Below are 22,996 nucleotides of genomic sequence, written 5' to 3' on the forward strand. Positions count from 1 at the left end.
CAGGTGGTTAAAAGCTGAGCAGCCTCCTGTTAGGGGGGGAAAAAAAAAAAAAAAAAAAAAAAAAAAAAGGAAAGGCAAAACAATAAAGTTAGAAAGATAATTATTTTCCTGCCCAATGTGTATGACACGCAGTAGAAATCTAAACTAGTGCAGGATGTTCTGACCCCATGTCACGTCAAGAGTTTAATGTTCTTTTTGTAGCAGCTTAAAAAAACATCCATCTGATGACACCCCCTCAAACCTCACAGTCACCTCTGCGGCTGCTGCCTGAGCTTTGTGTACAGCAGATGGAAGGCAGAGAGGCAGCGCTGGCTGCAAACCCCTCAGCGCTGGATCGTCCCTCAGCCTGTGCTAGCTGCAGAGTGCTGAGTGTGCACTGCAAGTATGAAGCTCTGTGGGCTGGGTTTGTCAGCCAGGCACGAGGAGCAAAACACACACAAGTCCATTGTGTCTTTTGCCAGGCAAGTGCTCCAGCAGCCTGCTGGGAAGTGCCCCTCCAAAGGGTGATGGTAGGGGCTGCACGCAGGGTCACACTGGCTTTGCTCATCTGGGAGTTCTTGCACGCCTTGGCTGGTGAAAAGTCAGCTCCAAGCTTTCCAGTTCCTGCTAAACCTGTAAGAGCATTAATAGAAGTGGACAGTGGAGATTATACTGTCAGCAGTGCTGGCTGTGTTTCTTTGGAGCACTTTCAGCAGAGATCCCTCTTTTTTTAGTGGTTTGGAGAAAAACCCAAATAGCTCTGAACATTGGCCTGTTGCCTCCCTCCCTCCTATCCCACATCCCACGTGGTGCTGAATGGGACACGCTGGCTGTGTTGCGGCAGGGGCTGGTCTCACCCAGTCCTGTTCCCAGCCATGAACTGTGCCAAAGGCACAGCAGATCCTGGGGAGTGGGAATGGAGAAGTTGCCCCTTGGAGAGGCAGTTTCTGGATCCTTTCAGTGGAGGAGGCAGTGGTGATGGGAAATAAGGTCCAGTTGTCACATTTCTGTAGTGACGGCAGTGGCAGCCCCGTGTGTGATCTGTCAGAAGGCTCTCTTCAGGTGTGACTGCTGGCAAGGAACATGGCTGGGACATGTTCAAGCTAAAAGAGAAGATGCTGAAAAGTTGGTGGCAAGGGCAACAGCCACGAGGAGCCTGTGGCTGGGAAGGGGGTCAGGTCAGCTGTGGGGCTGCTGCCTGTCACACACCGGCTCAGGAGGCGTCTGCACTGTTCTTGGCACAGGAGCATTGCCTGCCCCACAAAGGTTACCTCAGCACTTGAGAGGCTGGGCTGAGGCATTTTCCGATGAAAGTCAATGTGTCTGTCCTGAGCTGGATCCAGATGGAGAAACCTGAAGTCTGGTGGCACTTGGTGCCAGCGGCACCTTATGCTGCTGGCCACTGCCTCGTGTCTGCTGTCTGCGGTTTTATTGCATCTGGCATGAGTCACTGAGTGTGAAAATGGTTGTGGGTAGGTGACAGTCGTGAGCACGGGTCACTGCAACCCCAGACTGAGGAAGCAGGGAGCATCCATCTGCTTCTCACAGGCTGGAAACCATGTGAGTGCATCTAATGTGCCTGGGGCTTCTGGGCTGTCCCTATGCCTGTCAGCCCTCGGATTTCGGCGTGAGAGTCCTGCGCTGTGAGTAATTTGCACTCTGTGGTTGGCATAAGTGCCCCAGTATGAGACAGAGAGGTGATGCAGCTCTGCTGCCTCTCCATCCCCCAGTGCAGCATGCCAGGGGCACTCCAGTCCCATGAGCCCCATTTACAGGGGTGCTGCCTGCAGATGACTGTGCACAGATATCAGGGATCTTGGGCACAAGTGGAGGCAGGTGTGCTTGGATTTTTGGTCCCACTTCAGTTTCCTGAGGCTGTGTGTTTCCACCTCCAGACATTCACCACAACCACTTCTGCTTCTGGCAGGCCTGGCTGTTCCCTGTCTGGCTGGAATGAGAGCAGGACATGTACTCACTCCTCTGCATTGCTCTTCCCATCCATCACTTTCCAGAGAAAATAGCTGAGAACCTTCTTCCACGCCCTGCATTGACATTTCCTGAAGGCAGCACACCCCTTGTCCCTCTCTTGCCCATGGGCTGCTGCCTTCCAGCCAGCAGGCCAGATCCCTGGAGGAGTGAATGAGTTTTCCTGTTAAAGGTGGTGCAGTCCCTCGAGCTATCCCATGTAAAGCAAGGACTCATTGTCCCCTCTTTGGAGTGTGTTTCTTGGCTGGAGGAAGGCTGTTGTCAGTGCCAGGGAGCCTGGCTGCCATCACCACCCAGTTGTGCCACACAGCCCTGCCACTCTGGAGAAGCTGCAAGGGGGTAATTGCTGAAAACGAGGGTATTATTTTTAGGGGTTGACACCTCCTTTCATCTCCTTCCCAAATGAAGCAATCTTGGACATCTTGCCCATGCACGCCTCGTAATGGATCCCCAACACTTCTACATTTGAGTGTGTGTAGGAACTGTGTGGTTTGGGGCAGAAAATGCTGCAGAAGGGTTTGTCCCAGGGGATGGTAGCTGTGGAGCATAGGCATTTGGGGGAAGGAGTTTGGAAAATATTCCTTGCCCTCTTGGCTAAGAGGTTTGTACCGCTGTGCCTCCTCAGAAATGAGCTGTGTCACCTCAGTTCAGTGCCTGTGGAGCCTCTTCTGAGAAAGGTGGCTGGGAAGGAGGTACTGGGGTGCTTCAGCAGCATAGACATGGGATGAAAATGGGTCCTGGGGATGGGTGCCCCATCACCATCTGTGACTGCTTGGAGTTGGCCTTAAGGAGTGTTTTTCTTCCCAGAAAACAAAAGAGTCATTTGTGCAAAAAGGGGAGATGTCTGGGGAGGAAGGTCTGTGTGATAGAGACTGTAGGAGTCCTCCTCTGGCTCCACAGGAATGGGAAGTGTTATAGCCAGGTACTGGAGAAGAAGAAGATGATGGGCCATTGTGCAGCCTTCCTCCCTCTACCACACCCCACCCATCATACTGCCCTGAAATGGTACTTCATCATTGTGGCTAAAACATCACTTCTTAGTGATCCTGGTGCCTGTGGAGATGCAAAACCACCCTCTCCCATATGGAAACATGTGCAGGTTCACCTCTCTGAGCTGATGGGAGAGAGGACCTGTCATCCCTGCTGCAGCTTGTTGTCCGTGGGCTGTTCTCTGTGTAAACCTACTCATGTGCACGCCCTGTCTTGCCCCGCTCAGGTTTGCCCTGAGCTGCTTTCCTTGTGGTTTTTCCCCGGCTTTGTGGGTAACCTCCTCCCAGTGCATCTTTATTTCCAAGTGCTGGGAGGTGAGGGGAGGTAGGGGGGGTTTAATTACTTGGTTTGGCTGTTTCAAGAGAGCTAGGGGGGATGGGAGAAAATGTGCAGCTCTGGGAAAAAAAGCCTGAGCTAAGCTTTCAAGCATCTCTGTGTTGCTGGCACTCAGTTCTGTCTGACCCAGCCAAGTTCTAGTCACTTGGTTTAATTTCTGCTAAATGAAATATCATTAAGTCAAGAGCCACCAAATGGAGTCCCTTTGCCATGGGGATAACCAGGCTGACAACATCCAGGTGCTGGCTGTGCTTCAAAATAGAGTTGTATGGCCCACAACCAAGCTACTTGAGGCAATTTCTGAGCCTGAGAGTTAGGGTGCAGGGCTGGTGACAGACACTTGCCCAGTGGTTTCAGAGGGACAGTTGAGCTTCCTGGTGCCATGCCAGTGCCTGAGGGTTGTGGCTGAACTGGTGACATGGAGGAATGCCACTGAATCATGTGATGACTTTGCAGGGCGCAGGGATGTGCCTGCCTGCTGATCTGCTCAGGGAAGCAGAATCACAGAGGTCCTGCCCTTCTGATGAACTGCGTTAGCCTGGCTGGGTTGTCTGGGAAGGACCTGCTCCAGGACCCTTGCAGGGGCACAACCATCCTGGCCCTTGGCTCTGCTCTAATGTCTAAAAATGCTCTGGAGCAAGTATAGGGAAGGTCCTGCATCCTCCCCAGGATGCTCCAGGTTGTCAGTCTGCTGTAGGGAACAGGAGGGGAGCTGGCCGGGGAAGGTCTGATGGAGAATTATTCCTGTTCCCTAACAAGTGAGCTGAGACAGACATCTCCAACAGACTCTCCACCGCCTGTACCTCAGCAGAGAGACACGCAGAGCAGGCAGCGCTTTCCAAGGCTTGGCCCACAGAGCTGAGGGCAGGCTGTCAGGAATGGCTTGGGTTATACATTGCTGGCTTGTTCATGAGCAAGGAAAACACTGGAGGAGGCCAGTGGTGGGTCTGCCTGTGACCACACTGCATGGGGCTGTGTTAGGTGGCAGTCTGCTACCTGTGTCAGTGCAGAGCCTCTGCTAGAGGACATTGTCATGAGGCAGAACAGGCTGAGCAAGGCATAACTGGGGAGAAAAGCACCCTAAGAAGAGAAGCAATGGTGGGAAGGGCCACGGGGGCATTTCCTGAGCTACAGAGGATGTTGGTCTGGAACAAGAAAAGCATGTTTGTATTGTAAATATTGGAGTTACAGAGTTTGAGAGTTGATGCCAGCTCCTCTCCGTCACTCTTCCTGCTCACCACTCGCTGGCACAGCCCCAGGATGAACAAAAGAGGTCAAGTGCAGTGTTTGCTCCGCAGGGATCTGTTCGCTGCCACGTGGAAGCTGTGCAAGGTGGGGGCTGTTGTGGGTTGATATCTGAGCTCTCAACTTCTTGGGGAGCAGTGCTGACCCTGGGAGAGGCCCAGGGAAGAGACCAGAAATCATCTCTTCTGGTTTTTCTCCATAGGGCTGGTTGCTTTTTGCCATTGCCTGTGCTTGTCTGAATATTGCTGTGACATGTTTTCTCTCCCCAAAATTCTTTCTTATGTATGTGCTCTGCTGCCAGTTACCTGCCAAAATGGGGCATGGGTGCTGCCCACTCCCTCTGAGTGTTCTGGGTGCAGACACCTGGGTGAGCCCAGCCACTTACACCTCCTTACACTTGCAGCTCCCCAGCAGATGTGGTTGTGTCTGAATTCACAAAGCTGAAGGATGCATTTAAGCAAATCAATCATGTGGCTCTATTAGATTTCTTTTCATTTCTTAAGCTTTTTAATTAAGCCTCTGTTGTCTATATCCTTGACTTTCTAGATGCAGTAAAAATGAGCAGTCACAAGAATCTAAGGAGATTTGATTGCCTCTATGAAGCCAAAAATTTGATTTGCTTTTGGAGCTAAAAATTCCCATTCCCAAATCAAAACCTTTCAGTGAGGATTAAAATAGGAATAATTCCCAGAGGTCCTCCTCTAGCTCTGTGAACACCAGAATTGCCACAGTTCTTCACAGCCAAGTGTATGATGTGAGAAAGCAAATAGTCACTTATTTGGTCATCTTGTCTGTCAAACTGAGGTCACTGCCTTCCACAACTTTAAGGCAGTAAGTGAGTCTGGAGGTCTCTGTGGGATTCTGATGTTGGTTTCTCACATCACCATTGTTTTGAGAAGGATCTGTCTTTTAAAAGAAAACCAAAACAACAAGCAATAATCAGCCTTTGTGCGTAGGCAGAAATTAAGGAAATGTGTTCTCCACCAGTAGGAGCCCAAGCATAAAAGCCAGAGCTTCCTAGAAGTAAACTGCTTTCTGAAGACAGCCCTGTTTGACCCTATAGCTCTGATCCTTCCAGGCAGGGCTCTTCACGTGGACCACTGAACACTGCCCAGGAGTTCAACTGGTGCTCCCATGTGGGATTTCTTGGCATCCATGTCCTGGACCATCCTCATGTAGTCTGGGTTTCTAGCTGCATGTCCCAGTCTTTGCTATCAAACCAGAAGGGAAAACTGAGCTCAGACTGCAAGAACTTTCTGGATCCATCACTGCTGCTGCCAAACTCTATTTTATTTTTCTCCTTTTTTCCTTTTTTTCGTCCTGCTTGGATGTTAAAATCAAAACATGGACAGATTTAGCAGCCGGTGGCTGCAGCTAGGGTTTGGCTTTGACTAGCACAGTCACAATATCTTCTCGGAAATTCTCTGTGTCTCTTGGGTGCATTATTTCAGTAGTGAGGAGCCTGTCTTTGTGGAGCGGCATCTTTGTGGTCAGGGGTGAGTGAGCCGTCACTGCTGTGACTGAAGCACTCACTCATTGCCCCTGGCAGGTCCTGGAGAGGAGTCAGCAAGGTCTGGAGAAGCTCATTGCTGTGCCCACAAAGAGATCCAGGTCCTAATTTCTGGCTCTTTCAGTGACTGACTTAAAACAAGTGCTAATCCCTGTACACCGTAGAGCTCTGGGCATTGTTTACCCTTCTAGTAACACAGTTATTTGTTTCCCACTGCACACTCTTCCTTGTCCCATGAATGCAGTTCAGCTGCACACATGGCATGTGTGCCAGGCAGACATGCCTGTCACCAGTCCTTTTTCCTTTGTTCAAGTCAGAATCTGTCAAAAATATCGCCTTCATTTTCAGAACTTTTTCTTTGGTGTGAGAGAGAACATCCCCTTCTGAGAGGGTCTGCCCTGAGAACTGAGTCTTCCTACAGAACAAAGCACCTCTCCCACTGACTGGCTGGCATTTGCAGGCTGTCATTTACACTGATCATTTCAGGCACCACAATTATTTTTTTCTCTTTTTTTAGGTTTTGCACAGACACAACAGGAAGCAAAGCTGGGGCTGCGAGACGGCAGCGGGGAGGCAGTGGTGGGGTCAGGATTAGCTCCTCAGGGCCTCTGGGGTGCCTGCTCATGTGCAAGTACTTGTGCTCTCTCTTCACTTCCCTTGGCTGGAGACCACTGGATTTCCTCCAGGTGTTAACTCTCTCCAGTGCTTTGTATTGGAGACCACATGTAGAGTTTTTGGCTCCTTGTGGCCCCAGGGTCCAGCCTGGAAAATATCTGAAAGCTTCATCCTCCATCCCAAAATGAGTTAGGATTCCTCCTGTTGCATCCCAGCCACTGACTCTGACCGATCTGGGGTTTCCAAACCTCTTCCTATCTGGTACCTGAGCGAATGGGCATGAAGATGTCCTGCATGTGAAACAGCTCCCATCCCTCTCTGCTGGCCTGTTGAAGGGGCAGTCGCATCCCAGCCAGCTCATACACACATCCAACCTTTGCAGCCTCCCATGGCACAGCAGGTCCTGGGGTCACCTGGCAGCGCCTCTCAGCAGCTCTGGATCTGCCTTGGTCCCAGGAGAGCAGAGCTGTCAGTGCTGCAGGTGAGGGTCACCAATGCTATGGGTAATACCATATGGATAATGCTGTCTTTTGCTGCGATGGCAAATATCTCACCTGATTTGTTTCAGGGCTTCATTTGCCTTTTTTTATGACTGTCACACTAGCAGTTGATGGCCCAGAACTAATGCATCCGGGACCTCCTGCCATTTCCAGCACCAAAGTACCAGAAACTGCTGAATTCCAACATTGTGAAATTAAATGCTATTAAATTTCCACTCCCCTCATCCAGGAAGAACTTCAGGTCCCCCGTTGGTCTTTCAGTCTCTTCCTGCCATGGCAGCCTTTCTCAGTTCTTTCTCCATCATCAGTATCTTTCTGGGTTTATGTCAACTCCTTCTCAAAGTACTAATCCCAAAGCCAGTCTGGGAGGTATTTTTCTAGAAATCTGCCCTCTGCCCAGTATTTCTCATTTAAGTGCCACTTGCTTTCTCATTGCTCGTGATCTTTACAGTTCACCTTCTAAACTTCATCCTCTCTGACTGAAGTCCTTGTTTCCTGTGCTGTGTTGCCTCTCATGTACTGTGTGTATCTGGGTGAGGATCTACCACATAGGCTTGATCTACAGAAACAGCTTATTTTATTTACAGACAAGTTTGCTTGGGTATGAGCAGTGCCTGGTAAATGCCATGTTGATTTTCATTCTAAGTTATTTATTATCCAGTTGCACCCACATCTTTTAATTGCTTTCTTTCCTTCAGACTGTTTTCTAAAGCCTGGGTAATGCTGATGTCAGCCTAGCAGGCTTGTTGCTGCCTGAATCCTGTCTCCAAGCCAAACTCTTCAATTCACGCACTGGATTTGCTGTTGTGGTTGCAGAGAACCTCCCTCCCTTATTAAGGGTCTCTGCAGCCAAAACAGCATATTCTTTCACTGCTGCTTCCAGAAGTCTGGAATTGGCATGATCCAGTCTTTCCCTCACTTCACACATGTCTGGCTGTCTTTGCAATCAGCTAGTACACCTAAATATTCACAGCTTTAAAATCTATTCCCTTTTCCAAGGACAGCTGGCAAGACATTGAAGCCCCAGATCCTGCTTCGGTCTTGATGTCACACACTGCAAGAGAGTAGCTTCAGCTGTAATGGGACAGCACTGAAATCTGGGCTACAGGAGGAAAGAAGGGAGGAAGTGTGGCACCTTTTTAAGCTCCAAAAGAAAGTTTGAAAGCCCTTGTAGCACAGGAGATTCAAAAATGTTCCTGAGCTTCCTTTCAGGCGCATCTTATTCAGTGATTTCTGGTCAGTGTCCCTACCTCAGCACAGTGGTTTTGGTCTCCTGCTCCACATCACTCCTATTCCCTTGCCTCACCATTTGAAGATTCAAAGGACACGTGATACTTCCTTCTGCTTGTCTCAGTGAAAAACACTTCAGATTTGGATCATGGACATGTACTGTGTTGATACTCCTCACCCAAATAGTGATCCTGCACTTGCCAATGGTTGGTGTTTTTTCTGCTTTAGAAAGTTGATATGCCTTGGCTAAGTGATGTCCCTGCTTTCAGATGCAATTGTGGCAATGCTAAATTGCCAAGGATTACCACTGTGTGTGGTGGAATCTGGAAGCCTCGGCAACAAGCTATAAAGTCAGGAGAAGAGCCAGGATGTGAAGATCTTGGCAGCTCCTGCATGATGGAATATCCTTCTGTACTCAGGGCCATGGTACCAAAATGCAGCACAAACCATTAATTCACTCACATGATACTCCCTCCTCAACACCATTTATTTCAGTACTCCTTGGCCTTCCCAAACTTCTTGGGAGTCCCAGGGCATTCCAGATATGGGTAGACCATAAATGGGATGCTTGACTCACTCTCAGCATGAATGAGTGGAGTAGGAGAGATGTGTAAATTCCAGCCAGTGTCTGGCAACAGGGAGGGCTGAGACAGGACTGTGTGAGCAGTGTGCTGCATGTGGTGGGGCTGAGGGGTGGTGAACAGGGGGTGGCCACAGCTTGGGGTCATGGGGCAGGGCTGTGTTGGGTGTCAAAGGCTGATTTAGTGGGGTGGACTCCATTAAATCACTGTCTACAGCCTGCTGCTGGCTCAAGTGGGTTGCAGCAGCCCTGGCCCGCCTACCGCTGTGACAGCCAGGTGATCCCAGATGTTTTGGGGATGCTTTGGGCACAGACAGCCTGGACTTGTCTCTGTTCACACACCTGCAGCCGCTCTGACCCAGCCTTATGGAGAATGGACATTCCATCCCATGGGACACAGTGGATGCTGCCCTCCTCATGCACCGATGCTTCCTGGAGCCGTGCAGGGCCACAGCTGCATCTGCCCCTCTGCCACGGGGCTTAACCCTGGCTCCAAAAGTCACTGTCATGGCCCAGCCAGGATCCCGGCTGCCTTTCTCCTCGGGATGCCGTGTGCAGTGCGAGCAGACAGTTTCTGAGCAGGGAGACTTCTTGCAGTGGAGCCTTGTAATAACCAAAAACCTGCTGCTGGGCCAGGCCTTGCTCTGAAGGCTTTGGCAGCACACGGGGCAGGGATGGTGTCATCGCTTCGGAGCGCACAGGCCGTCAGGATGCGGCCAGCGCCGGTGTCTTCCCCTGCCAGCTCAGCACTCCCGGCCTCCTCCAGCTGCACGGGAGCAGCCTGGCAGGGATTTTTTTCCATTTTTTTTTTTTTTTCCTCTCTTCCCCTTTTTTTTTCTGGAGCCCTGTACAGCCAGAGCATAGCAGGGATCCTAGGGCGTTTGCTGCTATCCAGAGAAGATGCCTTGTTCTCTGCCAGATCTTGCGCTGGGGAAGGGCTGGAGGAAATCCATTCTGCAACGTTTCAGCTGGGGCTGTTGGCAAGAGCCCCGCGAGGTGCAGCAGCCACTGGCCAGGCTGGTCCCTCTGAAAAGGACTAAAGAGGTCAGAGCATGGCTGTGATCTGCCTGACCTCTGCTCCCTCCCCACTTTGCTGCAGATTTGCCTTTTGTTGATCCCAAAGAGCCTCCTGCCGAGCCAGCGCTCCTCCAGGGGCCATGACCTGACGCTGCAACAGGCACTGAAGCCTTTCCCTGGGACATTTCCATGCTGCTCTGAGCAGCACCAGCACGAACTATTTGCATTTCGAGCAGCCTTCAGTCAGCCTGAACCACCCGGGGTTTGCTTCTGTCCCGGTGAGAAAGGTTCTGGCTGATGTGCCTGTTAATCTCGAAAACAAACGCCTCCACATTGTTTTTACTAAATATAGGAGCAGTGTCTGCTGCAAGGTGCTGCTGGCAGCCCTCAGCGGGGTCACAGTCCTGCATCCCACGGGAGTTTATCAGCCCCAGCCAAAGGGGAAAGGGGCTCAAGTTTAGTGTTCTCTGTTCGCAGATGTGAGCTGCAGTGAGTCGAGTTTTCAAGGTCGATCTCATTCCCTGCCATTTGCAGAGAGCTGAGCCTGGAAATGTGAAATGGAGCTCCTCTGGGATGAGCATCTCAGCCCAGCACTGTACATTGGATTTTCTGCTTATCTCCCACTGGCACAGATGCCATTTCACCCTCCCGTGGGGTAACTGATATAGAGGATTGAGGAAGAAACTGTACCTTCTCATTGAGTCACATCTTGATCAATTCAGTGCTGCAGGAAGTGTCATTTCCCACAGCCACGCAAGCATACAGGCACTGCTGATGAAATCTTGTGAGGTCAGGCAGTCATTTCCTCCTAATTACAGCTCCAGGAATGAATAATGTTTAGCTGAGACCCTGGTGACTTTGTGCTTTGGAGCAGTTTTCATTTAAGCAAAATACAAGCCTGTGAAAATGAATACAGGATCTGGATATTTCCTTCTGGTTATTTTGGCTATACAGATGCCATATGGGACTTGTATAACAAATTTGGGGTTGTTTGGTGACGGTCAGTGAATGAAAAGATCCAGAGCTCCAAACTGTCATACGAAAAGCTTCTGTTAGAAACCTTCACATTGCCAGAAATGGCTTGTGGCAGATGCTTTTTCCAGGAACTTGGAGGACTGGAAGAGCCTCCCAGGCCACAGTTTCCTGAACAATGTGTCCTATCTTCCCCTTCAGAAAAAACATAATTCTCAATTTTAAAACTCATGGTGTGATTCCTTCTGTGGAAGCCAACTCCAGGGCTGCACAACCCCCATGGTTACAAACCTTCTCATGTGGAGACTGTCGTGGCATCCTCTGCCAATGGAGAGAGAGCCAAGAAGCAGAGGGTGGGTGGGTGGTGGGAGAGCTGCTTGGAGGTGTTGCTGCAAGCAAGAGCCTGTGTCCCTGCCATGGCTGGCTCCATGGGTTGGGTTTGGGATATCCAGGCCACATGGTTCGCCCCCCCTGTGCTGGAAACAGGTCCCTGGGGCTGAGGAATGGCAGCTGAAGCAGATGCTTCCTAGCCTGGAAGGTGGTTGCATCCCTAAATAATTTATGAACATGAGAACTTGAGCAGCTGTCACTGATTGGGTTTCTGGTGCAGCGCTCATGGCTGGCCAGATCCAGCCTTGGGTTTGGTGCTGCTGCAAATGGAGCTCCAAAGTGAAACAGCTGATCTGCAGGGCAGGGAGGGGGCAAGGACTGTCTGGGTGGCTGTCTTGAGCTTCACACCAGAGGAGATGCTGCTGGTTTAGAAGGAAAGAAAAAATATATAAATAGCTAATAAGAACTTCAGTTGATTTACCACTCAGAACAAAGCACCTGACCAGTTTGTGTGCTCCTGTCCGTGTCTCTGAGCCTGGAAGTGCAAACTCTGAGCCTGTGGGGGCTCAGCACAGAGCTGCCAGTGTTGGATCTGCCCCTTACCTCTGCCAAGCACAGAGGACATCTCACCCCTCACAGGGCTGTGGCAATGCCAGTCAGGTCCTGTCTCCTCTGGGCCATTCCCTCAAACATACAGCCTGGGGGAAGTGGCATTTCCCAAAAGCATATGGATCAAACTTTTCCCAATTGCTCTTGAGATTGTAACAAGAGCAATTACCTTTATTTATGGTCTTTTATTTGTTAAAAAATAGGTCTGGACCTTTTGACTCCTAACTGCAGGTTTTGTTAAAAAGTAAGGGGCAGGGACAAGCATTGCTTGAGCATCACTTCCAGAGCAAAATGGGTTTGTCTCTTCTTGGTAGATGTTGTCTTATCCCGACTTGGGCATCTCAAGAGAAGGTGAGGGAAGCAGACCCTTCCAACCCCTCTGACTTTCCTCACTCCTTTTTCAGCCTCTGAAGATATGAGATCCACCTGGCAAGGCAAGGCTGGTCGAAGCCCACTCCAGGCCCTGTATGAGAGTGACCAGGTAAGGGGACAGGGACCGAGAAGTGGTGGGGTGAAGATCGAGTGGAGCACTGAGTGCTGACCCTGAGCTGTGCCACCGATACCTGCTGAAAAATGAGCAGCCAGGCACAGCCTGGGAGGAGAATCACTCCCCTCCAGGTGGGGTTAGTGGGTCCCTCCCTGTGCAGGAATCAGGGAAGGTGTCCCGCTTCCCCTTCACATCGGGGTTTGTGGTTGGAGCTGCAAAAAGTGTTTGTTTGTTTCTTTCTGCTGCGTTTCCCCCAGGGCAGGCAGTTTTCCCCTCGTGCAGCCACACATGCCTTTGCAGAGGGATCTTCACCCACAGCTTCTCTGCAGGAAGTCCTGTGGGAAACCACCCTCCAACGGGTGCCATGCCACGTGCCCCAGCCACCGAATGTGCCCTGCATCTCCCCGTGTCCGTGGGGCTGTCATCTGCTGCAGCCCCCGAGAGCAGAGGGCAGTGCTGTGCCATCCCTGCTGCCTCCCCACTGCCCATGGGCAGTTCCCAGTGCAGCCAGGGCCAGATCTTTCCATGTGTGTTGCTCTGTGTTACTGTCTAGGTTGATGCTCTTGTGTCTCTAAGCAGCCAAAGTACGTTTGCTCTCTGAAAAATGGCAAATATGGACTCCCTTGGCCACGATGCCAGCAAACCCTGATGCTGATGGAATGTCGTGGTGTTATTTCCTTAAAAGTGATACTTAATTTCCCTGGCTTTTTAAGGGAAGGAAATGAAGGGAGCAATTTTGCTCTGAAATAACTGCAAGACATGCATTTATTCCAGTGGGCGGCTGCTGCAAAGTAGTTACATTTATTTGTTGCCATGCCTGCAGACAGTGTCTGTCTGTCTGTCTGTCTCTCTGAGTTTTGAATTATGCAAGTGCAGGAAAAAATACCTGAAAAAAATCACATTATTAAAATGCCTCTTTTTTTAAGCCTTTGCAAAAAGGTTTTCCAATTCTAAAAGCTGATGGGGAGGCTCCAAACAAAAGAAATTTCTACTGAAAGGTTTGGCTGTGTTGCAAGGCAGCATGAGATTGCTTCTTTAGCCGTGGTTATCACCTCCATTGGTGCTGTATTTTCTTTGTAGCCCAGTAGCCAACAATGTCAGTCATATCTTGGTGGCAGTCACCACCACATCTATTCACCTGCATTTCCTTTGTTTGGGCATTCTCCCCGTTGGCAGGAGCAAAGATGGGATGCTTTCTCCTGTCCCTGTCTCAGAGTACTGCCCATGCAGGTTCCTGGAGAAAGTGGTCACTAAGGTGACCTGGGAGAGGTTATTTGTTTTGTGGAAATGAGATCCAAAAGGGTCTGAGTGGGGTTCATCCCTTGCAGAAGGAGCTGTTTGCCCAGATGTTAGTGTCTCTCTGAAGATGGCAGGTCTGCTGGGTCATCCACAGGATGGACAGTTTGTCTCAGTGTCCCAGCTCCTGGCAGGAGCTTTACAAAGCCTTACAGCACTGCCCCTCGAAACACCTCATTAGCCCCCAGGGAACAGTGAGGGAGCACCTGAAGCCTGGCAAAGGGTATCCTTAGGCATGTCTAGGCAGTGACACCTCTCAGCAGCCATGTAGGCACCAAGGCCTGCCCTTGCCCTTCATCTGGAGGTTGTCACATCTGTGCACTTGCAGAGCTGTTTGCTGTGGCACCCTCTGACACTGGGAGGACTGTCTGTACAGCCCCGAAGTGGGAGCCACCGTGATGTTGTGACATGGTGGTCACTGCATGGCATTAAAGCCACAGCCCTGTGGGGTCAGGGCCTCCCTGGGTTAGTGGGTGCTTGGTGCAGCCGTTCCCAGACGAGGCTGTTGGATCTTCCCAGCAACGGCAAACACGGAACTTCCCAACCCTTGTGAGCAAAACAGGGACAGAGTGGGCAGGAGGAGGAGGGGACCTTCCCCTTCTGACTTCCTGGAAATAGTTTCTTTCCCCAGATGTTCTAATGACATTTTGGGATTTTTTTATGAAAACCATGACAGAAAAGGTCGTGTACCCAGATCTGGAGGGGGTTTTCAGCTGGGTCAGGGGTTAAGGGACTCTGGGCTTCTGGCAAGCCAGTGCAGCAGCTTCCAGTTCTTGATGGAGGGGTCAGAAGGGTTCAAGATAAAGGACCATGTGTTGATTCCTCGTCCCTGCGGCCAAAGGAAACTGTGACCAGAGCTGAGGCATTGGGCTGGCCTGTGTGTAAGAAGTCCCTCAGGAGAAGGAACCCAAAGCCCTCAGGAAGGGCCCCACCACCACCTACTCAGCCCCTTGCTCCTCTCCATCATACCTGCCACCCCACCTCATCTCTAGCTCCCCTTCTGCTCACCAGGGTTTGACCGTCAGTGTTAGAGACCATTTCCATTTGCCTTTCCTTGGCAGGACGCCCAGATTGCTTCCATCCAGCAGGTCCAAATGTGTGTGCCACGTTTCTGCCCTCGGCTGGGTGTCACAGCAAGCACACGTGTGTGGGTGTCAGTGAGAGGCAGCAATGCCCCATCGCAGCAGGAGGTGTGCAGGGCCCTGTCCCAACAAACAGGCTGTGCTTTCTGTCCCTGGGGCCATGCATCCCCCTGAGCTGGTGTAAGGGAGAGCATGTTAGCCCTGTGTGTGTGTGTGTGTGTCTGCTTTTAAAAAAATGCTCCCTTACTGACCCTCTCTGCAGCGCCTGTTCTTCCCTCACCCCCTTTGATTTTTCTTCTCATCCAGCTCCTCATCACATTTTGTCCTTTCTTTTGATGCCAGCCTGTCCAAGGATTAAATGCACCAAATCGATTGTGTTCAAAGTCAGTGCTGTCTCCAAAAATCCCACATGGGTGACAGACCAACCCAGTAAAGGGGAGGCAGTGGGGACAACTGCGGGCCAGGTGTTGTGTGTAGGCCACAGTCAGCTTGGGCAAGTTGGTGACCATCTCTGTTGGGTTTTTTCTCCCCAGTTTGAGCAGTCGTCCCTGCAGGCAGTTCACCAGCAGAGACGGGAGATGTTGAGCAACGTCTGCAGCCGTTACACCCGCAAGCGGCGTCTCCTGCAGCCGGATGACTTGCGGCACTTGGTGGTAGACGACACACACGGGCTGCTCTACTGCTACGTGCCCAAAGTGGCCTGCACGAACTGGAAGCGGGTGATGATGGTCCTAACGGGGCAAGGCAAGTACCAGGACCCACTGGAAATCCCTGCCCACGAGGCCCACGTCCCCTCCAACCTGCGCACCCTCTCCGAGTACAGCGTTCCCGAGATCAACTACCGCCTGCGCAGCTACCTCAAGTTCGTCTTCGTGCGGGAGCCCTTCGAGCGCCTGGTCTCGGCCTATCGCAACAAGTTCACCCTCAGCTACAACACGGCCTTCCACAAGCGCTACGGGACCAAGATCATCCGGCGGCACCGGCACGAGCCCAGCGACAGGGCCCTGGAGCGCGGGGACGACGTGCGCTTCGAGGAGTTCGTGTACTACCTGCTGGATCCGCGGACGCAGCAGGAGGAGCCCTTCAACGAGCACTGGGAGCGGGTGCACTCGCTCTGCCACCCCTGCATCATCCACTATGATGTGGTGGGCAAGTATGAGACCTTGGCCGAAGATGCCAACTACATCCTGCAGCTGGTGGGGGCCGACACGAGCGTCAAGTTCCCGGCTTCATCCAAGACCACCAGGACAACAGACGACATGACGGCCCAGTTCTTCCAGGACATTAGCCCCTTCTACCAAAGGAGACTCTTTAATTTATACAAAATGGACTACTTGCTCTTCAATTACTCCATCCCCTCGTACCTCCGCATCCGATGAGGCAGGGGCTGGGGGGAAGAGGTGAGGGAGAGCTGGATAACTCTCATCTTGCCACAATTCCTCCCTCTCACCTTGTGCTCTTCTCTTGGTTGACTTCTTCCCTGTGCCCTTTTGCTGGGGTCTGCTCCACCTCCTGATGCCTTGTTCATGTATGGTCTGGAGGAAGACCACTTCTCATAACGCTGGGGCTGGAGCTTTTCCTTCCCTTTCCCTCCCAGCCTTCAGTATCTACAGGGAATGGTAGTGGGACTGGACGCTGCTTGCCTTGGTTGGGGACTTCCTTTTAACTAAGAGACTCCTCTGTAGATCCAAGTCTTGGGAAGGCTCCTTTTTTGGGCAGGATCCCTTCGGGTCTTCCTCCTCCTTACTTGGCCTGTTTGGGGGCAGACATGGAGTCTCAGGAGTCAGAGTGGAGTGTATCAGACACTTGCATAGAACCAGAAATAAAGCAATAATTTAATGTAACTTTTCCCTTTTATTTAAAATTGCTCCCACCTTTTCTTTTTGTCTTGTTCTCCTCTGTCCTCATCCCACTTCCCACGCTGTCCCCCACTGAGGGGGATGTAACACACAGAGGTGTGTTGCTCTGACCACATATTTATCCCTGGAGGGGCTTTTTGTTCCTCTCCTTCCACAAGCGCTCAGTTGGGGTGCAAAATACTCCAAAGACAGAGAGGAAAGGCTTGCAGCAGGTCCACAGTGCTTTCTACTGAACTACCACAGCAGAGTGCTCAGTGCCTGTGTGTGCATATCTCTGGATTTCTGGTCAAATCCGTTAAATCCAGGCCCCACACATCCCATTTTTTGAAAGCAGGTGATAACAGTTGTAAAGGCATATGTACAGCAGGGGTGCAGGTGTCTGCTCTGATGAAATCCCATCGTCCACAGTGTCCTGCCCATGGCCCCACTGGGCAGGCAGGGCCCTGCTGGCAGCGCTGGTTTCTCTTCCCCTGACAGCACAGGCTTCTCTGTGTGCAGCCCCTTTATAAAAGTTATGAAGTGTTTTGGGGAGCACTGGGCTGGGGTGTGGGAGGTTGCTGTGGGAACGGAGAGGTAATGTTGGACTGGGAGGCCAGGTCCATGTATGTGTGTGTGTCCCTGTGTGTGTGAGAGAGAAAAAACAGAATAAAAACAGGAGAGAGACACCTAGAGGGAATCAGTCCTTTGGCTGGCTGCCTTTGGATAATCATTCCTTGAATTAAAAATGGGGAGGAGGGGGTGAAACACAAAAGGAAATGACAAACCGAGCCCTAGGATTTTAAATTAAAGCCAGTCCATATTTCAGTCTTTCCTTTTCTCTGTTTGGCTTTGTCTTGCTGGCCGCCTTTGTAAATAAGCACACTGGTAATAGATGCTGTGGAGTGTGTCTGCTGGCTTGGCTGCAAACACTTGACTTATTAGTGCAATACAATGGGAGGTTTTATAAAACCACAGCGCTCTCAGGCTCTGCAAAAAAATGATGTTTCCATCTAACAACTTTCAGCTGTTGTATCTTAACCTTTTTCCTCTCTGCCTCTCACTGGCACCTACATGTTGACACTCCCTCCTTGCTTGCTCCATGCGCAGATTGAGTTTAGCAAAGCAATGAAAAAGAAAAGTAGATGAAGCTGCTGGTGATCCTGGCAGTGTGACTGATTCTCCTAATCTGGACTGGAGATCTCGCAGAAATGGCCTTTCTCGTGCTATCTTAGAATCTCCCTGTCTAGCTGAAACACAAAGCACAGAAACAGATAATGTGATGCAACAAATTTCATCTGCAGCGTTCAGGCTTGGAGTGCATTCCTCCTGCTTTCTCAGGAGTCTCGTGTTCCCTGCTTAGAGCGGCCTCTGCTTGGAAAAATCATTTTTCAAATCACTGCAAGATCTTTTCATCGCTTGTTGTCATGAATCATAATTTGGGGAGGGATGCAGAGTCATAAAGGGATGGATTTTTGGATGGTTGTTTGTTTGTTTTTTTTCCTAAATACTGTTCCCTTCAGGTACCTCTAAAGAGCTGATGGCACAGTGAGTGGCAAGGACAGATATACTTGCTCCCAGCTGTGCTGTCTGTAGGTGTTTAGAAAATATCTGGCTGGCTGGGAGCCGCTTTGGGCTTTCTTTGGTGTGAAAGTGAGGGAATAGCAACCTCGGGGCTTTGTTCTTCAGCCACGCGGTTTCTACTCTTTCCTGCAATGGTGACAGTGGGGAGATGCTCCCAGTTGTGAGTGGCTGACTGGCAGCCTGTCTGTCCCTGGCATCCCCATCAGACCTGACCCACTGACCCAGTCAACAGCCCAGCCACACACGAATGGAGCAAATGCAGCCCTCCAGCCTTGGCCTGGACTGCTAAAGGCAGCACCCTATAAAGGTGTCTTTTGGGTCACATAGAACCTTCAGAAATACCCATCTTTGGGCTGTTTCTATGAAATCCCAACAGCCAGCATCCTCAATCCAACCCACTTAGGTCATACCCTTGGCTTCCTCTCTGCCTACATTCAAAGCTTTCCAAAGCAAAACCTAACCTTGCAAACAGAAAAAAGGCACTTTGTATTTCTGAAGTGAACATCTTCAGCCTGGGCTGGAGCTTTCCGGGCCGGGAATTGCTCTGCCCGTGCCAAAGCCGAATTGCTGGGACCAGGATGCTCCGGGGCCAGCTCTGGAGTCGGGATGCTGTGGAGCAGGGATGCTGCGGGACAGGGGCCGGGATACTGCGGGACGAGTGTCGGGATGCTGCGGGGCCGGGATGCTGTGGGACGGGGGCCTGGATGCTGCGGAGCCGGGATGCTGTGGGACCATGATGCTGTGGGACGGCGGTCGGGATGCTGCAGGGCTAGGATGCTGCGGGATGGGGGTCGGGATGCTGCGGGACGAGAGTCGGGATGCTGTGGGACGGGGGTCGGGATGCTGCAGGGTCGGGATGCTGCGGGACGAGGGTTGGGATGCTGCGGGACGAGGGTCGGGATGATGCGGGACGAGGGTCGGGATGATGCGGGACGAGGGTCGGGATGCTGCGGCACCGAGGCCGGCGCTGGGCAGCAGCGGCCCTCGCCGCAGGCACGGTGCGACCCTTCCCGGTCCGACCCTTCCCGGTCCGACGGAAAGCGCTGGAGGACGGGAGCAGGACGGAGCTAGGAGGACCCCGTGTGACCGGTGATCCCAACTACAGGCGGTGTAATTCCCTGTACGGGGGCTGGGAACAATTTCTCTGAGGGCTCCTGCTTGGTTGTGGCTTCACAAACTGTTTCACTGCGTCCCTTTTTCTTTTTAAGGAGAAAATATCAAGGAGGCCTGGGTCACCTCTAAAGTGTAACTGGATTTGGTTTTCTCCTCTGCGTGGAAGGGGGAATGTGGCCGTGCCTGATGTGCAGCAAGGGCATGAACTACAAGGGGATGCCCCGGGGTCTGCCCCCAGGAGCAGGGCAGGGCATCATCCCCTCGGCCCTGCCCGAGCAGTCCTCTGTGAGCAGGGAATGTGACCAGGAGAAGGTGCCAGTCCTGGTCTCGCTGAAGAGAGGACCGTGATAGTAATGTCCCCCAGCCTCCTGCAAGGTTCCCAACCTGGCTTCAGGCTGCAGAGCTTGGGGACAAGCAACTCTAAATGAGTCAGGTTGGTCCTGGAGTTTGGCCCAAGGCTTGGGAGCTACTGGGGAGCTCTCAGAGCACTAGGGACACAAAAAAACCAAGAACAGCCTCACTTTGATATGTCCACATGTGCACAAATACACAATGAAAATAATGATTATATTATAATGTATAATAGAATTACTGCTGGGTCAATCTACATATTCTATATTGAACAATTACATTTGTATATGGTTCTAATACTTAATAGACATTTGGCTTATGCATGTGTACATATGTGTGTCTGAACACCATCCCATTTATTATATAAATACTCACATACCCCCCAGCATAAAAGAGAGAGTACCTTTCCTTGCTGCGCTGTTGAGCTTTGCCACAGTCCAGTGTGGCTCAGCAGTTAATGAAGAGCCAGCCCCTTCCTCCCAGTGCCTCCAACAGCTCCAGCCTTCGGAGTGGTGGGCACTCTGCCTGTGCTGTGGGTTTTCCATGCTGTGGAGCTGCTGTCCCCGTCCCTCATGGCCCATGTGAAACTGTTGAGTTTCTCCTTCCAGTGGAACAAAACAGAGCTTCAGTGATCAGGAGGTTTCCTTCCAGAGCTTGCTGTGCACCACAGATTAGGTTGTTTACCAGCTGGAGGATTAAATAAACTTTCATTGAAGGGGGAAAAAAAAAGGGTGTTCAAGTATGTCTTGGAAGCAGTGTCTCCCTTGAAGGAGGCTTTTCAGACTTCCTGTGTTTGCTGGCTGGCACTTCGCTTGTCCTTGGTAAGGAAGCTCCATTTCACAGAGAGTTTCTGGAAAATTACTGTGTTAGGATGGAGGCAGTAAGTGGAAGCAGTGGGGGGAGAAAAATAAATGGTTTGACTGTCCCTGAAAACAAACCCCTGTTCCTATCTGCATCTACAGATGGTGACAGCCCCTTCTTTGCCTGCAAAGAGAGACCCTTATGCATCCAGGAATGGGGGAGCCCCTGACCAACCTTCCTCTCTAGTTCAGCTGGGATCTCCCCAAGGTCCCAGCAGCCACCCCAGCACCCCAACACGTGTGGTGGTGCAGGGCAGGCACCCACCCTCTCCCAAACTCCAGTGCTCTTCCTCAGTCCCCATCCCACAACACTGACATGAACCTGAGATTTAGTTTATTGGGGGACAACCAGTGGCTGATGTCAGGAGAGAACCTACCTGCACTGCTAATACAGTGGGAAATAAAACCATGGGACATTAGGAAAAATTATATTGTTTCACTGCCCACTACTAGAGTCTAGATCAGCTGGCTGATGGCTGCACAGGGCTCAAAAATAGCCAATCTCATTCTCTACCAACACTCCACATTTTCCTTTATTCCCTCTAAAGGTTACAACAAGGTAAGCCTTCCACTAGCATCTCACAGCATTGGATGCATTTCTCAGGCCAGGGCCAGCACTGAGCCCAAAGGGGCAATTCAGCAGCCAAGGACTAAAGAGCAGCAAAAAGAAGTTCTCTTCTTCCACCTCCTCCTTTTTTAAGGCTATTGCTTATTTGGGAGCCATGAGGACTAAATACAAATAAAAGCACTGTCGGCTGGAACTGAGGTGCTGGTGACTCTGGCAGGGTGGGTCCAGCCCAGTGAAAATCTGGGCACTGTAATGACACAGACACAGCAGCAGAGAAGCCAGGCCCACTGCTGGCAGTGACTTTCATGCTGGGTTAGACTGAAGACAGAAATCACTATGAAATGTCCCCACCCTGTCTGGGCTCTGCTACCCACACAAGTCTGCTCTGAAACTGGAATTTGTGGAGGAAAAGGGAGGAAAAAAATCCCCTCCCCAAATCTTCTCCCTCACAAAATCACTCCAACACAACACCACAGGGAGCATAAAACCAGGTAGGACCCTGCTGTGATGTACTGAAAGTTCTCAAAAGCTGAGGAGCCTGCAGGTATTTAAGCATCAAATTTCTGCTTTTAAGGGGAGGGAAGGGGGAGGATGCCTGGACAACTCAGGAGCTTCTGGCCCTGCTGGGGCAATTGGTGCCAGGGGACAGAGCAGTGCTGCCCACTCACTGGAAGGGCTGGGGGTGCTTTCTTAGAGGAGCAAGTTCAGATGGAGTTACAGGAATGCTGATCCAAGTTGTGCTCCGGGGTTACATATAAGCTTTGTTAGCAAAGGCCCTTTCTCATTTGCACAAAGAAAAAAGGAGGAAAGAGAAAGAGTAAACAGGCTGAGCAGCCAAATAACTAGCCTCTCACTGCCCTTAAAAAAAAAAGGAAAAAAATCCCCTTTTATTGAAACCATTTCCTTTGGTTATATCATTTCTCTTGAGGCTGGAGGCAATTTTAAGTGCGTTCCCTGCACTAAGTGCACGGGCACGAGGCTGATGCTTGGCTGCCCACCAAGGGGTGCCCTGGAGAGCAGCACGTCTCGCTGTGCCCTGTGCCATCCTCCCCACATCACCTCTGAGCCTCAGTGCCTCCTGCAAGGGGGCAGCCCTCGAGCCCAGCATGGACAAGGTGCAGCACAGGTCACCTTGGTGCAGCTGTGTCCCACAAGTAGGACACAGATGGCATCCATTACGTGTTCCCATCCATGTCCTCTGTCAACAGTGACAAGCAGATTAAGCTGAGTTCTGCCCAGAAATCCCCCGATGAAGGGACATACCAGTGCCAGGGCTTTGCTGCAAGCACACAGCAGAGAAGCAGCCAGCGTTGGGCACTGGGATTTGATGCTGGAGGAGTGTGACTCGGGTCCCTCATAGTCTGCACCAGCCACCCCCTCCAGTCTAAGTCTTATGCAGGATTGGAGGAAGCAGGGGCAAATCTGTGTTAGTAAGAGAAAAGCAGAAAGAGTTTCATGTGTTCAGGATCCTGTAGAGGGCTGGGGTATCCCCAGCATCTTGGCTTTAGCACCAGCCTTACCTGATTCACAAGATCAGCAAAAGCACCAAGCTCCAGAGAGGACCTCTCTGAGGTGGTGGGGACAATGCAGCAAGGAGGAGGAAACATGGTGTTGAGGCAGGAGGAGTTATTTGCCAGGACTGCTCAAGCCAGTGCCAAATTGGAGCTAATAAAGGTTTACAAAGTAAAGCACTAAGCTTAAGTTATTAAAATATATATGTACATCTGCTCTAATGCAGCCCCTGAAACTGGGACTGGCAGGCAGATGCTTTGCTTTCCCCACAGGCCCCCTCAGCTGCTGCTGCTGCTGCAATTCTCACCCATGGGTGCTCTGGCCAAGCAGAGCTGACAGCACAGAGGCTGCAGGGGAAGATAAAGCAGCGAGACCCGAGCCAGGGTAGTCTGTGCCTCACATCCTGCAA

The 22,996-nt window shown here is 51.3% G+C and overlaps 1 protein-coding gene across 1 annotated transcript in view; it reads left to right on the forward strand.

The window, feature by feature from the left end:
- CHST13 (carbohydrate sulfotransferase 13) overlaps positions 1–16,608 on the forward strand; it is a 28,661-nt gene extending 12,053 nt beyond the window's left edge. Inside the window, exons 2-3 of the mRNA XM_069028205.1 lie at positions 12,304–12,380; positions 15,298–16,608. Coding sequence (XP_068884306.1) covers positions 12,304–12,380; positions 15,298–16,143 — 923 coding nt within the window. The 3' untranslated portion in view covers positions 16,144–16,608. The remainder of the gene's footprint in view (positions 1–12,303; positions 12,381–15,297) is intronic.
- Positions 16,609–22,996: the final 6,388 nt, after the last annotated feature.

Source organism: Aphelocoma coerulescens, chromosome 12 (genome assembly GCF_041296385.1).
Source record: "Aphelocoma coerulescens isolate FSJ_1873_10779 chromosome 12, UR_Acoe_1.0, whole genome shotgun sequence".
Taxonomy (NCBI): Eukaryota; Metazoa; Chordata; class Aves; order Passeriformes; family Corvidae; genus Aphelocoma; species Aphelocoma coerulescens.